At 52.1% G+C, this 14,984-nt stretch overlaps 4 protein-coding genes across 4 annotated transcripts; 2 read left to right on the top strand and 2 right to left on the bottom strand.

Annotated features, from left to right (window-relative positions):
• Positions 1-5,000: 5,000 nt before the first annotated feature.
• CTHT_0052040 (uncharacterized protein) lies at positions 5,001-6,848 on the top strand (the record flags this gene model as incomplete). Its single annotated transcript, XM_006695481.1, has 1 exon — positions 5,001-6,848. The coding sequence occupies one exon, from the start codon at positions 5,001-5,003 to the stop codon at positions 6,846-6,848; it is 1,848 nt and encodes a 615-aa protein (XP_006695544.1).
• A 627-nt stretch (positions 6,849-7,475) lies between these two features.
• CTHT_0052030 (uncharacterized protein) lies at positions 7,476-10,604 on the bottom strand (the record flags this gene model as incomplete). Its single annotated transcript, XM_006695480.1, has 1 exon — positions 7,476-10,604. The coding sequence occupies one exon, from the start codon at positions 10,602-10,604 to the stop codon at positions 7,476-7,478; it is 3,129 nt and encodes a 1,042-aa protein (XP_006695543.1).
• Positions 10,605-11,036: 432 nt separating this feature from the next.
• On the top strand, positions 11,037-11,738 carry CTHT_0052020 (uncharacterized protein; the record flags this gene model as incomplete). The annotated part of the gene is made up of 1 exon (XM_006695479.1): positions 11,037-11,738. One exon carries the CDS (start codon positions 11,037-11,039, stop codon positions 11,736-11,738), a length of 702 nt encoding a protein of 233 aa, XP_006695542.1.
• A 304-nt stretch (positions 11,739-12,042) lies between these two features.
• CTHT_0052010 (uncharacterized protein) lies at positions 12,043-12,717 on the bottom strand (the record flags this gene model as incomplete). The annotated part of the gene is made up of 1 exon (XM_006695478.1): positions 12,043-12,717. One exon carries the CDS (start codon positions 12,715-12,717, stop codon positions 12,043-12,045), a length of 675 nt encoding a protein of 224 aa, XP_006695541.1.
• Positions 12,718-14,984: the final 2,267 nt, after the last annotated feature.

The following is a 14,984-nucleotide window of genomic DNA, read 5'->3' as shown; positions in this document are numbered from 1 at the left end:
TTACAATCACCTCTGCAAAGACGGCAGGCACACCGCAACGTCGGCAGCATCATCCATCTATCCAACAGTGTCCTTTCGATTCACCGATGTTGACCATTTCCAAAAGTGAGATTTCAGTCGAGTTGAGTTTCTTGTCAGGCATGTGCCACAACGTCCGTGGGGGCAGAATAATGATATTTCTGGTTGGGCAAATTTTTTTTTTCAAACAAGAACATCCGAAGAAAATTCCATTCACTACCTCCAGGAGTCCAGTTACATATATATCTTGGCGGAGGAAATCTGCCGAGAAGAGCAGACAGACAGACACCCACACACGCACACACACACACAAACTCCGCACACACGACAAAAAAAAAAAAAAGTCAGCTGTGCTGCATGTCTGCGATGCGATGTCTCAGTTCCAGATGAAAATCCGTGTGGAATTATGTATAGATGGAAGTCCAATGGATATCACTATGCCTACAGATGCGGCCCTACAGAAGACCCCTCCAACCAATAGGTTACGTTGATTTGATGCTTGAAAAAAGATGGTGTCCTAAAGCCGTCTCCCTGTAAACGTGGCTGTGATGTGGGCTGCAGAGCTTACTATCTGCAAGCACTTCGACACACATCTATCACACTTCTCCTCGCGGAGTGTATGCCCGATATCTGGTTGAGGTTAAGATGAATATGTCCAGTCTAGGGCATCAAGGAGGGGACGTAGGTCTAGCCCGAGCTGGAGTGAGTGAGTGAAGTGGGGAGGTAGAACGAGTCATCACTCGGTCTTCTGATGCGGCGTTTCGCCATCATTTTAGTGGTGTAAACCAGGAAATTCTGCCCCGCGCTCACGGATTGTGCTACGATAGAGGGAATCATCAATCGAAACTCGATACCGGAAAGTAAAGGAGGAGAAGCGAAAACTTTTTCGGACAAAAGTTCTTGATAACAAAGGTGACTGTTTTCAATGCATTCCTAAACGATACGAGCAAGTATTGAGCGAAGTGGTCTTATCCATACCATCGAAACTCTGTTAGATAGGAGGTGATTAGGCCATGGGAGTCGGAGTTCGCTATCTCTTCACAGTTCAGCTGGTGCCCATCGACCGAATCCCAACGGGATTTGTTCATACTTGGCAGCCTGTCACTCAGTTTATGCTGCGGATTACTATCCTAGCCACGCGACACTTGCTTCGGATCAGTGACATCCCGGGATTGAGTTAGAGTGCCTTGTTGACGAGAGGGGGTATTATAGATCTGGCTGCGCTTAGTTAGGCAGAAAGGAAAGGAAGTCACCCCAGTCCCTGGGAGTGGTGGTGCAATGTAATGCTGTCAAAAAAAAAAAAACCAGAAGAGTGCTGATAGCAGCGGCACTTGCACCCGTTTGGGCGTGGCCCGTCCGTCATCAGCTCACCCTTTCCTCTCTCCCCCCAGGAACGGGAACGGTACTCTGGCCTGGCTATTGTTTATGCCCCCATGGCCCAATACAGCAGAACGCCATGACGCAGGAACCACGCCACGAGGGAAAAGGAGGGGCATAGGTGATCGTATTCCATTTGAACAATGGGAAAGTTCCCTTCGCTTCAAGCCGTCTCTTCCAGAATGCCCTCTCCCGCGGGGCGGCGAGGGCAACCACGTTTTGTGATCCAGCTGCGGCTTTTGGACCGTTTACCCCAGGGGAAATGATCGTCATATCTTGCGACTTGCTGAGGAAAGGTGCCTCGGTTCGAAAGGTTCAAGACAATCAACCCTGTATCACTCTCACCTCCAGTCATCTGTGATCGTCCTCTGCATATCGTTCAGAGGGAAAAAAAAATGCGCTTGTGCCTTGAGACGCGGCCGCAGACAGACAGCCGCAGTGTCAACGGCCGAGTCACGCCAAATAAGATGTGGCTCAGTTTTTTTTCGGGGCCGAGACGGACACAGACACAGACACAGACAGAATAAAAGAGATAGAGACGATGAACTGGAATTGCCCCGTGGGGGAGTTGCAGAGCGGCGCCGATTACCACGGAGATAGGGCCAAGAAAAAGTGTTGGTGGTCATCTCGACTGCCGCAGTCAAGGCCACATGCTGATAGGTCATGGGTGAGTGTGGTTGCGTTTTGCGGGGGCCAGTGGCAAGTCAGCCCGCGGTCATCCGCGTTCTCGCCCAATTTCATCGCCCGCCTGGGATGACTAGGCACATGGTTGGCTACCGAAAAAGGAAAATCGGTGACAGTTCGTCGATTTTGGGATCTGAACCTCTGGCATGCGCAGACGACAAGCTCGCATTTCCAGGGCTGCCAAGCCCAAGCGCAACTTGGCACGCATCGCATCTCCCGCAGTAAGCCGCGCACGCGTTGATCCCGTCCGTTCCCCTCGCCCTTGTACAGATGCATACAGTGTGATCATGTCCGGATACTTGGGTGAAAGTAGGGATGTGTTGGCATTCGTGCTACTGTTCCGTTACTCCAGGACCAATCCCGAAATCGAGCTGGCGGTAGGCTTAACATGGGAATCTTGCTTTTTCTTTCCCGAAAATATATAGTCTGCCTTAAGCGGTCGGTTCAGCAAGATCTTGCGCATGTATCAGACGACATCTATAGATACGATTGACTGACTGATGCTACGCTCAGATAGCGACGGATTTTGATGTGTTGGGATTTTTTTTTTCATAGCCGTCACTCATATCGTACTCGAGACACAACTCCGTTGTCTTGCTCATCGGCCATGCGCAATCACGATCGTGCCATGCGATGATGTCCACAGGCGGATGTGCCGTCGGTGAGATTCCGCTGAAAATGCTACCCATCAGGTCTTGCCGACACTGGCGAATAAACGATAAGATATGCGCGTGAATCACAATTATAGGGATCGTTGTTGATGTACACCGTTTTTTTTAGTCTTAGGCAGCAATTCAGGGCGTGGAATGTCGTGTCTTCCAAGGGATTTTGTGTGGGATGTCGAACCACTACGATTCAACCTGAGCCAGCTTGCCGAGGTTTTGTTATGATCGGAGAAGCGGCGGGAAAGCACCTGAAATGTGATAGGTTTTCAAAGCCAGTTTGACTTGCTGGTTGCCGTGACATGGTTCTGCAGTGGGTGTTGTTAACCCTGGCTAAGGAAGGACTTCGTTATACTCAACGTTACGGCTACCAAGTTGCCTGTTGGACTGAATCCAGAGTAGAATGTACCTTATTTTCACTGAAAATGACGAATATTGAGTATCATCGAGTTGGATTTGGCGTTGGTGTCCCGTTGCTAAAAAGACTATAGGCTGTGTTGCAACCAAAGGACGAAAGAGGAGTAGACTCCTCTTAGATCACCACAGGGTTAAGAAAGTAGATGGGGCATGATATCCACAGCCAACGTCCGTGAATCATCATCAAAACTCTTTCGTCAGGAACCAATCTTGCAGTGAGAGAGAATAAGATGTTCAATTCCCTACTTCCCTCAAGTTCCCAACTGCCTAGCCAGCAAACACCTTCCAAACATCCCCGGACATCTACTAAGATACCTTCCCCTCTCCACACACATCATCAAAGAGCTCCCCAGATACCTTCCCAGGAAGCTCCTTCTAGCTAGCTGGAGTCATGAAAAGAACTGAAGCCACCAACAGAGAAGCCCCCTCTAAGTAAAAGGGGGAAAAACAACCCTAAGGTTGGATCCTTTACAAAGATTACGGTCGGGGCACTCGATCTTATCAGCATCCTGTGGGGAAATGGCAGCCGAGCCAACCTGGGCATCAAGAAACAACCATGGAACAAGCATGAGGCTGACACCCGCAGTATGAGGCAACACCACAGGGAAAGACTGTAGACTGACACCAGATCTTTAACATCCTCAGCAAGTGAAGAAGAAAAAAAGGAAGTTTGGGAGAGGGTTTGTGAATATTTATACTCATGGGGGATTGGCTTGTGCGTGGGCACGCGCCGCAACTATGGGATTGAGAGAGGTGTGTGTTGATGCTGGATAGGCACGATTGCAGGTAGTGAGATTGGGGGTATACGTTGCGGGAGAGGGAATGAGCTGTGGCAGGCAGTTGGACAATGTACGAGTATCGACAGGAACCATGATTAGGGTCAAGAGCATCAAGAGAAACGAAGAAGTCATCCATGCAGAAGGTCACGTCGACCGCGTGAGAGAGACAGAAGAGGAGTTGTATTAAGTATGAACCAAAAGTGGTGAACGTTGCCATCCTGCTTCCTTTCTTGAGACTACTCAAGCCCAACAGCTGAAGCTGAGCTTCATATATCTAGAAAATGTGATACTTCTTTCTTTATGCTTAAAATGAGCTAGTGAATTTGTGTGCGATATTGTTAGGTCAGGGAAAAAAAAACAACAACTCTAAGCCATAAAATGAACTGCATCATAGTGTCATCCTATGACAACTCATGACGTTCAACATCATGAAATCACGTAAAACTGGTAGCAATCACCATGAAAGTTGTACATTGATGATTTAACGATAGAACCATGATGGAACCTGATCAGATCTCTTTGCCAGCAGCATCCCCAGATAAGAAAGGGGTGCTCGCGTCTACTGAAGTCCGTGAGACCCGCGTGGACAACCAGAAACCAGCACATGACTTATGGACAGAATTCGCTGGATCGCGAAACAGACCATCAGAACTCAGCAAAGACTTTCTTTGATCTTTGAATTTCCATCGAAAACATTTTGCCTCACTCTGTCCCTTTCAGCACACACTTCATCCAGAGAGGCCTGAGCCACCATCTAACCATCCCGAATCGAGCCTCCAACCTGCAGCAAAACCCCTCCCATCAGTTTTAATCATTTATTATACGATAATATTCATTGATACTTTTTTTCGCAAGTTCCTTCCATCTCGCCATGCCCATCGGGATCGGAAAGATGAAGTGGCCCTCCTGGCCGCGCAAGAAGAGCAGGGAAAGGGCGACTTCCCAGACAGATATGCTCAATGAACCCCCATTTTTGGCCTGTCCGCGACCAACTTCGGCCTTTTTGATCGAATGGCCAAGTGATCTCACAGTCCTTGATGATATACAAGACGAGAAGCCCAAGATGGTCGACCGAGTCGACCGAATCGACCCAATTGTTGACCAACCGGATCCCGATGAGAAAAAGCCTAAGGAGGCCGTTTCCCCATCTTCTCAGGACCGAATACTGGATCGAAAAATCGAGCGGCGAGCCCTTCCCGAGACTTTCTCGTCAAATCTCGCCCGGAGGGACATCGACGCCTTCAAGAGAAATATTTCGGACCTGTCGGCCAGGACTACGCTCAGTCGAATCGCAGAGTCTTTGTGCAGTTTTGGCAGCTTGGACCTTTCCCGCTCGACTCTCGGCGTAACTACCGATTCTAGGACTGACGACAAAGATGGCCCAGAAAGTTCTGATGACAACGAGAAACATGACAAAATTGAGGAAAGAACCTCCACCTTCAGTTCAAATCCCCCAAAGTCACAACCCCACGTGGAGAGTAAGCTTCCGCAGCCGATGGTTTCTCCAGCTCAGGTCGGCATCGAGATTGAAGACTACTCTTTGACTCTTCTAAAGCATAAGCGATTCCTTAACAATCGGCCACTTGCGCGTTGTCTCGACAATTACGAAGCACAGGAGGATAGCGCAACAGTGACAAAGTTGGTGGATGACATGCATGATGTCACAATAAACAGTCGCGGAGCTCAGGAAGCAATGAACAAGGATACTCTGTCTGAGAAACACGACGGTGTGGAACGAACTGAGCCCTTGAAGAGCACAACAGCCGATGTTCTCACCCGGAAGGCGGGAGGCAAGCCGTCCAAGGATGAGAAGCGGAACTCAGCAGATGTCAGGAGGTTCTGGAAGCACGTTCGAACTTACCTGTGGATTGACGAAGACGAGATTGACGGGAAGGAGGTTGAGCCCTCACTCAAAGGAGGGGTTTTGGTCCTGTTAGAGGACGGAGAAGTGATGCTTAACTCTCAGTACATCGCCGAATCCGACACAGACTTTGCTTTCCCGCCTGCACCTAACAGACCGGCTCCCCCCCCTCCTGTTACCAGAACAGCAGCTGCTCAACAGCTGTCTATGCCAACTCACCCTAGAAAGCCTTTAACCCCCGGGCTGGACTACTTCCCCGATGCGGACGACGAGTACCCCGACTGGAGTCATCCCCCTCCAACAGCAACCGCTACCGCACGGTTCAGCACACTACTACCTGACCTTGACGATCACCCCAACACCCAACACCCAACTGCTCCTCATCCTCGCCCATCGGCCTCCCGCCCCCCAACTCCCCCTCCTAAATCCCACTCCCGCCAATCCAGCACCGCCCACAGCAGCGGCAGCTATAGCGGTCCCTGGGTGCGCCCGCCCACTTGGCGTTCCCCCAGCATCGAGCGCACACCACCCGTGGTCCCCCTTATCCCTTCCTCTCCACCCCTCCTCGCAACCCTCACCCCAATCCCGACCCCATGTAGCTCCCACCGAAACCAGCACCACAAACGCACCGTTACTCCGTACTGTCATAGTCGTAATCGGCATCAGCGTTCCAGGACGTCTGTCACGTCGACGTCGGGAAGTGGGTCGGCGGTGAGTATACCCGTTGATGCGCTTGCATCGGGGACGCCTGGTTCCGGTACGGGGGTTGTGTATGGCCATGGGAGTGGCACTGCGACGAGGCAGAGGGGTGCTCATGCTGGGGAGGTGTCGAATGGTTCGGTGGGCAGCACCACCGTCATAGGCATAGAGAGGGGCCATACTCCTAGGTCAAGTACCGAGTTCATGTCTCCCCAGGCATCATCAGGACTATATATGGGAGGTGGAGGCGGTGGTGAAGAGAGGGGCAGGAGGCTGACGACAGTGGAGAAGCTGGAGGAGATTGATGCTTTTTTGGGGCCAGGGTCGGCTAAGGAGGGGGGGTTCTTTTAAGTCGGGTGAAGAGGAGAGATAATGAAAGTGTGAGCGATGGTGAAGTTCTTTCTAACTTCAGGAGAATTGAGTGGTATTGACTGGGATTAGACAGTGTGAGTGCTGAAGACTTTGCTGGCGTATGATGGTAAAAGATAGTCTATGGCATCTGGCTGTGCAGACTCAATTGCTTGGGAACGCGGGCTAATGGTCAATGATGTGAAGTGGGTTATTGATTTCATGCTTCCTTGTTTGATGAGCTTGCTCTGATAGATATAAAATCTGAGAATCATCTTTCACATCATCTTCCTCATATCCAGTCGGCTCAAAGATATGGATGACTGTAGGGTCAGCTAGCTCCCATAAGAGGTTGTGCACAAGAGACTACCTAGCAAACTGAAGATGTTGATGAGACAAAGAATTGTAGTAGCCTTTGACCAACACAACTCTATGTTACAATCGTCCTGCCCATTTATGTACCTATTGGTGTATAGGTCCAATTTGTACAATATACTACAATATACCCTTCCACCATCTTCTTCAACTCATCCCCTCTTCAAAATCTCGTCGTCTTCACATCTCTTCGAAACCCTCAATCTTCTCTTAAACTATATATCATATATCTCATCAAATTCCCTAACTGCCCCCTTACTGTTCATTCTCAGAATCCAAAAGCAGCTCCGAAAACGCGTCCGTAAGCTCCGAGTCCAGCTTCCGCTTCGGCCTCCGACCCGGCAACGGCAGCACCGGGTCGAGCGGTTGTAACGGCAGTTCGTCCAGTTGTTGTTGTTGTTGCTGTTGCTGTTGCTGTTGCTGTTGCTGCTGCTGCTGCTGCTGCTGCTGCTGCTGCTGCTGCTGCTGCTGCTGCTGCTGCTGCTGCTGTTGTTGTTGTTGTTGTTGTTGTTGAAAGAAGGAATCATAGTCTGTGGGGGGTACAGCGGATGGGCCACTTTGCTCCTGCTGCTGCTCCTGCTGTTGTGTTCGTGTCTGTGCCACCATCGGCTGGTTACCCCCTTCAAGATTAAACATCACCCCATCCGCCTCCTGCACCGCGGCAACAATCGCATCCCAGCTAGCCCTCGCTTGTTTCTCTCCATGATTCCTATTATAAACCTGCAGCGGCCTCGTTGGGCGCGGCGAATCCAACTGCTCCATAAGCAGCGGCACCTGGGTCTCCAGCTGCTGCTGCCTGATCCGGGCCATCCGCTCCTCGGACGTCATCATCCGCTCGTCACGGTCACGGTCATGGCGACGAACTCTGTCTTGAAGATCGAGCAGCATCTGCTGCCAGGGTTGCAGCCGAAAGTCCTCCTGCTCCTTCTGTTCCTGGCGCATGCGTTCCGCCAGCTTCTCGTAATACCGTAATGCGCGTTCCTTGTCGGCGAGCTTTGAGAAGGCACGCATGGTGTGTCCATCGCCTTCTATACCGGCTTGTTCCATGGCGACGAGGGTCTTGGCGACTGACAGCGGCTTCTGCTCGCGGGCGAAGGCCCAGAGGAGGACGTTCCATGTCGCCTTGGTGGGATGGATGCCGTGGCGGCGCATTTCGCGCCAGATGGCACCCGAATGGCGGATGCCCTTTCTGTTGGCGGCTGCGATGAGGATCGACCAGGTGTAGACGCCGGGCTTGGGGAGCCGGATTGGCTCGGGCGGAGGGTCCACGGTGAAGTCAGGGTTATGATCATAATTAGTCGGGATATCATATCCCTCCGACTTGTGTGGATACGAAGCAGCTGCTCCGTTCAGCATGTCGCGGATGATATTCTGAGCGAGACGCAGGGTATTGTCGAACTGGGTGAGGGAGTAGATGACGGAATCGTAGACAAGAGAGCCTTTCCGCAACATCTTGACGGCTATAGGGTCCCGAAGGTTGACCAGCTTTTGGAAATGCGAATAAAAGGACATGATGGGCTGAGCATCTGGGACGCTGCGGAGGTAGGTGAGGAGCATGATACCCAGGGTGTAGATTTGAGGGTCAACGGACGCTTTTGGCACCGGAGCCTGTGATAGTCTGTCGAGCACCGGCGCCAAGGTCTCTTTCCACCTCCAATGCCTGTCATCTTGTTGAACAGCATTGTAAAGGTCGCTTGGAGAGGAAAATCCAAGCAAATGGCAGAGAGGTTCCGGCTTGAAAAATCGGGAGTATAGCTCCAACATAACGTGGAACCCTGGGTGAAGGGCAGGTACCCAAGTTGATCGCTTCCAGGCAAACGGTCCTATATGCTCGTGATCGAGCACTGCTCTTGTTTCACGTATAGTCCTTTCTATGGCTTCCCGGGAGGCGATCCGGTGGATGATATGCAGAACCTCGTTCCAGACGTAGGGAGACTTGAGAATATCCGCTGGTGCTTCGTCGAAGACTCGAATAACCGACTCAACATCGCTAGTCAGCTTGGCCCCATGCAGCAAGACACCGTAGACGTTGACGTCGGGAACGATGCCCTGGTTACACATCTCATCGTAAACGCGCCAGGCTGTGGACATCTTCTTGGCCCAGCAAAGACCTGTGATCATGGCCGTATAATGGATCAGGTTCGGCTGCAAGCCTAACTTGGCAAGGCGCTCATATAAGACCGCTTGGAGTTGAGGGATCTTATTCGGAGGGAAGTGTTTTGGTTCCAGGCTCCCCGGGTGCGGTTTCGGGAATTTCAAGATGGCTGTGTTCAAGGCCAAAATGGTGGCATAGTGCGGCTTGAGCTTGCGATCGCACACCAGGTGCTCGAGGATATCAGTGGCAAGCAGTTTGTAGTGGACATCTTTGGCGAGACGATTTGCGATGTGAAGAAGGGTGTTCGAATGAAGGTGTTTTCTGCGTTGGAGGAACTCTTTGTACAGCTCGGCGATCATCGGTGCCTTGGAGACGGAAACGACTCGGTAAATGGTCCATTGTAGCCATGGAATCTGTCGATATTCGCGGGTTAAGCGAAGCATCAGAGGGGCCAAACGGGCGTGGTACACGGGACGACACGATAGTGGCAGGGATAATGTCCAGTGGATGATGTAGTTGAACATGTCGAAAACAGCATATCGCGGCACCACTCCATATTGAGCGACCACCTCCAGCACATCGATCGCTCTGTGAGGGGCGTAGCCCAGAGTAGAAATAAATATTCCCCTCCATAGCCTTTTGCGCTCTTCAACGGGCTTCATGTGCCACCATACATGCATTGAGGCGACGTCTCCTTGGGCTAGGAACTCCTTGAGCAGAGGACTGGAGCCTGGAACTCCGAAATTGTCGGGCGCGCTTTCCAGTGGCATGTATGGCTGCGGCCCATGTGTCTTTATGCGGTTGAAGCAGGGGAGATATCGGTGCTCCCATCGTCGATATTCTCTCTTCTCGTGCCTCATGGTCGTCCCATTCAGACGTGCAAGCTCATAGTAGTCCTTAGTGAACGGGCGTCGCCGTCGAATTCTCCGACGCTCATAGGAAATGTAAGGAGGAGCAGACTCTCGCTGTTCGTAGGTTGGTTTTGGAGGGTTCGTGTTGGGAGGAGCCGCTTGGGGAGGCTGGAAGTTTCTGAGTGTCGCGGGGTGGAAGGGTTGTTCAAGCTGAGCATGAAAGCTGGACGCAATGTGGTCGGCGCAGTGCGATGGACTGGGAGACGCAACGGTGCTAGCATGCTTGGGAGTATCTGGAGTGTTGCTGCTTCTCTGTGATGCGCCAATGGCTCTGGCGGCACGACCGGTCGCCCCTCCGAGGGGTCGAAGGAAAGGCCATTGCGGCTGTCCTGCGCGGGCGGCGCATCTGCGACAGACGAGACCAGCCCGCTCTAACATCCCAGGTCGATTGGGCAGTAGGCTGCCTGGAGCGAAGCCGGTGTCGTGTGACCCGTCGTGCTGTTGCGCCTGTAAAATGACCTTGACTTGCTGTGCGGGGTGGGCCTCTGCCGTCGACTCTTCGCGATGCTCAAAGGGGACCCCGAGGCAATGGAAATTATGAAAGTTGCTATCGGCGATAAGGTAAAACCGCGTATCGATAATCGTAAATTACCGAAACGCCAAGCGTAACAGGTACGGTTTGAAACGGATCGCGGGAGCTTGTGTCAGGGTGGTCGCAGACAACAAGTGTGTCGACGCGTTTGGCCCGTGCGCGTCCTGACTTCGATCTTGGGTTGTTGCTTGCGATTGCGATCCGACAACTGCCCCATATCCTGAGAAGACGTCACGGAAATATTCTGTACTCGTATCGAAACCTTCCAGATTGGAAAGATGTCTTCATACTCCTCTCTCAGCGCAGCCGCCGACGAGCGCAAAGCTCGTCTGGCTAAGCTCGCCTCTCTCAAGCGCAAGCAACCCGAGGACGACCACCCACCATCACAGGACCAGCAGCCAGAGCAGTCAGCAGCAGAATCAAAGCAAGAAGGCGACTCTTCCCAGGCCTCCGACCCCGTCCTACAACATCTCTCCCTCCGCAATTATGACCCGGTCACGAGGGGCCCCAAACTCGGTTTTGAAGCCCCTCCAACCGAAAACCTGAACACCCTGACGCTGGAAGAAAAGGCGGCAGCCCTCGAAGCAGAAGCACGACGCAAGGCGCAGGAAGAGCAAGAAGCCGCGGCGCAGGCGCGAGGTCTGGACATAACGACGCTGCAGCCCAAGAAGCCGAATTGGGATCTCAAGCGAGAGTTTAAGCAGCGCATGGCAGTCTTAGATGTTCGCACCGAGAACGCAATCGCACGGATGGTGAGAGAGCGGTTGGCAGAGAAGAAGAAGGCTATAGTTGGTGCCTCTGCTGCAGCATCTGGGGCTGCTGACGGGGCTGCCAGCGGGGGGGGAAACAACGGGAAGGGAGAAGAGGGCGTGTTGGAGGGTGCAGAAATTCTGGAGGGTATGAGGATGCGAGAGAAGGAAGAGGAGGAAGAAGCGAGGAGGGAGAAAGAAGCTGAAGAAGCCGAGTTTGGCACAGCTTGATCAACTACGTTCTAGGATCGATGGCCGAGCTTTTCCATGGCGTAGCTGACTGTTGGCTGCATAGGGAGCACTGCAAGTGGGATGGATCACATAGAGCGGGATGGCGCTTCGCTAGACGGCTTGCGAGTTGGCAGATTCGTGTTTCTTTTCTTCGCCTGGCGTATACTATCTATTTGCCAGGCCGATCTGTGAAAAAGTATTGCACAAATGATGATACCCAGATTTGCTTCCCATCCTTCCCTGCCCTACATCGCATGTCCCCTGTTCAGCGCCCGGGTCAAAGCTAACCGTTTGCTGAAAGGGCTCAGACTTCTCTCGCGCTCTGGAGACTGCTGACGAGGCACTGGCGGGGGCGAATCCCTCCGGCCTCGCTCATCACGATTCCTATAATCCGCGCTCTCATTCCTCCACGTTCTCTCCCCACGCCTTGGTGGCGACCTTGATCTGGACCGGCTCCTCCTTCCGTACGAATTCCTGCCACCATATGTTCTATCATCGGCACGTCGCTCGTATCCAGGTCTCCAAGCAGCCCGGCGATCGCGTCGGGGAGATGGAGACCGCTTGGGAAATGGAGAACGAATCCTCCGCCCTGGGCTCTGCGACGGTTGGCGATAACGTCGCGGTGGTGACGGCTGGAGCGACGGGCTGCGTGGCGAACGGTTGCGGGAGTAGAATTCCTTAGTCTCTCTAGGAGGAGGGCTTGGACTACGGGAGTAGACAGGCCTGGTTCTGGGTGGTGGGCTGGGGCTTCGAGAATTGGCCTGCTTGCTCCTGGGTCGAGGGCTAACGCTGCGGGAATATGGCGATCGGCCTCTCGACGCTGGGCTGGGAGTCCTGGATCCTCGCCTTTTGGGTTCGCGTGGGGGGCTTCGCCCTCGTTTAGATGCAGGCGAGGGGGATTGGGTGGAGATGCTTGAGACAGAATCATACGAAGCCGACCGGCGGCGCCGAGGTGGTGGTGACCTTGGCAGTTTGGCATCCTCCTCTACCTCACGCTCGTGCTTCCGGGCCCTCTCGGCTTCTCGTTTAGTTAGAATCTCGTCTGCTGTACCCGGCCTATGACTCAATGTCAGTTCATTGGATCGAAGATGTCAATGAAATCCAATAGTAGATATACAACTCACTTCTGCTGGAGATGATCTGGAACTGCATTTGTGAGTTTAGGGAGCAGCTTCGGGTTACGTAGTTGCTGTGTACGAGAAGGCCTTGGGATGTATGGCCGTTCTTGAGGAGCTGCCTTACACTCATAAGTGTAGTGGCGTGCCGTGAATGTCAGTGTGTGTGAACTCAGTTTCTGAATCATGGGGGATAACTTATCTCGCTTGAGACACTTCTGGCATTGTACACTTTCTGGGGTTTTCTTGGGAGGCCCAACACGGCCACGGTAGGGATACATGGCTGGTACAAACTTTTCCGGATGAGTATGATTGCAATCAATGACTCTCAACCAAATGCTCGCCACACAAAGTATCCTGTCCTGTAGCCCCCAATTTCACAGTCACAGAATGCCAATAGGTTATGTCCGTGACGGCAGGATGCAGATGGCACGAGATCCGATGGAAGCACTCGACGGTGCTGTGGTGTTTGTTCAGTTGATCAAGTTTTGTGTGACTTTGCGGACGGCGTAAAATTCTGCACTTTAAATTGAGTGGCATAAAAGAGTTATAAGCAATCCAAAAGTAAATGCTCTATGGCAATGTTAAGACCGACTCCTGGGTGATGAAGTGGATAAAAGTGTTGATGTTTGGATGTTATTTTGGTTGTCGGAGGCTTAATCATCGGGGCTGGCCTTGCAACCTTGTAATTACACATACCTGTATCGAATTGTATCGTAATCTGTTATCAGCCTTTGCATATCGATGTAATGGCAATTTCACCGCCTTTTTTTTGGGTTCACCAGACGGCAGAATCTGATCCTTTCATAGGTGCACAGACAACAGGCGACCGGCGATCTTCCCACTGTCTCATTATCCGTCGGCATTTCCGCAAGGAACAATGCTGATGAGGTTTTGGATTTCGCCTAGTCCGTAGTCGAACCTACGTTGAGTTCAACATCATTTTGCATTAATACGAGACTGATACTTGGTGAGCTATGCACTACTCTTCACAACTGGAACCATATGGAACCTCTATACTTGGTAGATACCAGGCCTTGCCCGCGTGATTATCGCATGCCATGTACTCTGTTAACACAAGCCCTTGTTGTGTCGATGGTTTTGCAGTACAAGATACGTGACCAAGAAAATCCAGATACGCTTAACTTGACCTTGCAAGTGAAAGATAGTCTCTGTTTGTTGGTGCAGCCAACTACACCACAACTGATACTTTGTCAGCTTCGAATTGGCTGAACTGCTCCAGCAATTCGTTTTCTTGAGATCGCTTTCCATGTGCCTAGCTATACTTAAGCCTCGCAGTTTGTTGAGTGTTAAGGCATCATCATGAGCGCCTGCTTGCGGGTAGACTAGCTGGGGCTTAGCCCCACTGTTAGCGGACCATCTTAACCCTTCGGAAGGAAGAGAAGGCAAGCAACGACAGTCCCTTCAGCCCTGCGTTCTAACTGCCCCCATAACCTTACCCCATAACTGCACATGATCTTGCAATCCGCACCTTGGAACTTGCGCCAGGACTGAAGGCCTCTTCTCGTCACACAATTTCTCCTGTGCAACCACATCCAACCTGCGCAGGTCCGTCATCGCACGCTCTCCCTGCTGCTCGCCAGCATAGGGGATCTGCCAATTCACCATCCGCCTTTGATTGTGGCGGCACCATTCCCATTTGAGCACGGACACTGTTTGGGGCCGCAACGCTCAAACGGCTGCAACCAGGCATAATCACTTCACCTCCATCGCTTTTGCGATCATCTAGGCATCTACAGCGTTACGGCTCGGCCGGCCTACACTCTCTTCCTGGGCTTCCAACCACAGCAGCAAGCAGCCCTTGCAATTCAGCATTGATCATCCTCCCGACTCTCGGGCCTATCTCGCCAACCACAACCAAGGCCTTCTCTTCATCCTAGTGCCTTCGTCCTCCACTCTTCTATCACCTTTCCCGTGCAGCCACTGCACTTACAGAAGCCAACATCAAGCTACCTCACCTTCATATCTTCCTCTGTTGCCCAACAATGATTACCGGCGCCTTCCCCTCGCTCTGGACCGCTCTGCTCCGTTTTGTCTCCTGATTATCGCACCTCAACTTGTGTCCACAAATCAATCAGCGACGCCCTCCCCGCCGTCTCTATCATACCTT

The sequence above is a fragment of the Thermochaetoides thermophila genome (genome assembly GCF_000221225.1).
Source record: "Thermochaetoides thermophila DSM 1495 unplaced genomic scaffold scf7180000011820, whole genome shotgun sequence".
Taxonomy (NCBI): Eukaryota; Fungi; Ascomycota; class Sordariomycetes; order Sordariales; family Chaetomiaceae; genus Thermochaetoides; species Thermochaetoides thermophila.
This window is presented reverse-complemented; position numbering and strand designations above follow the sequence as displayed.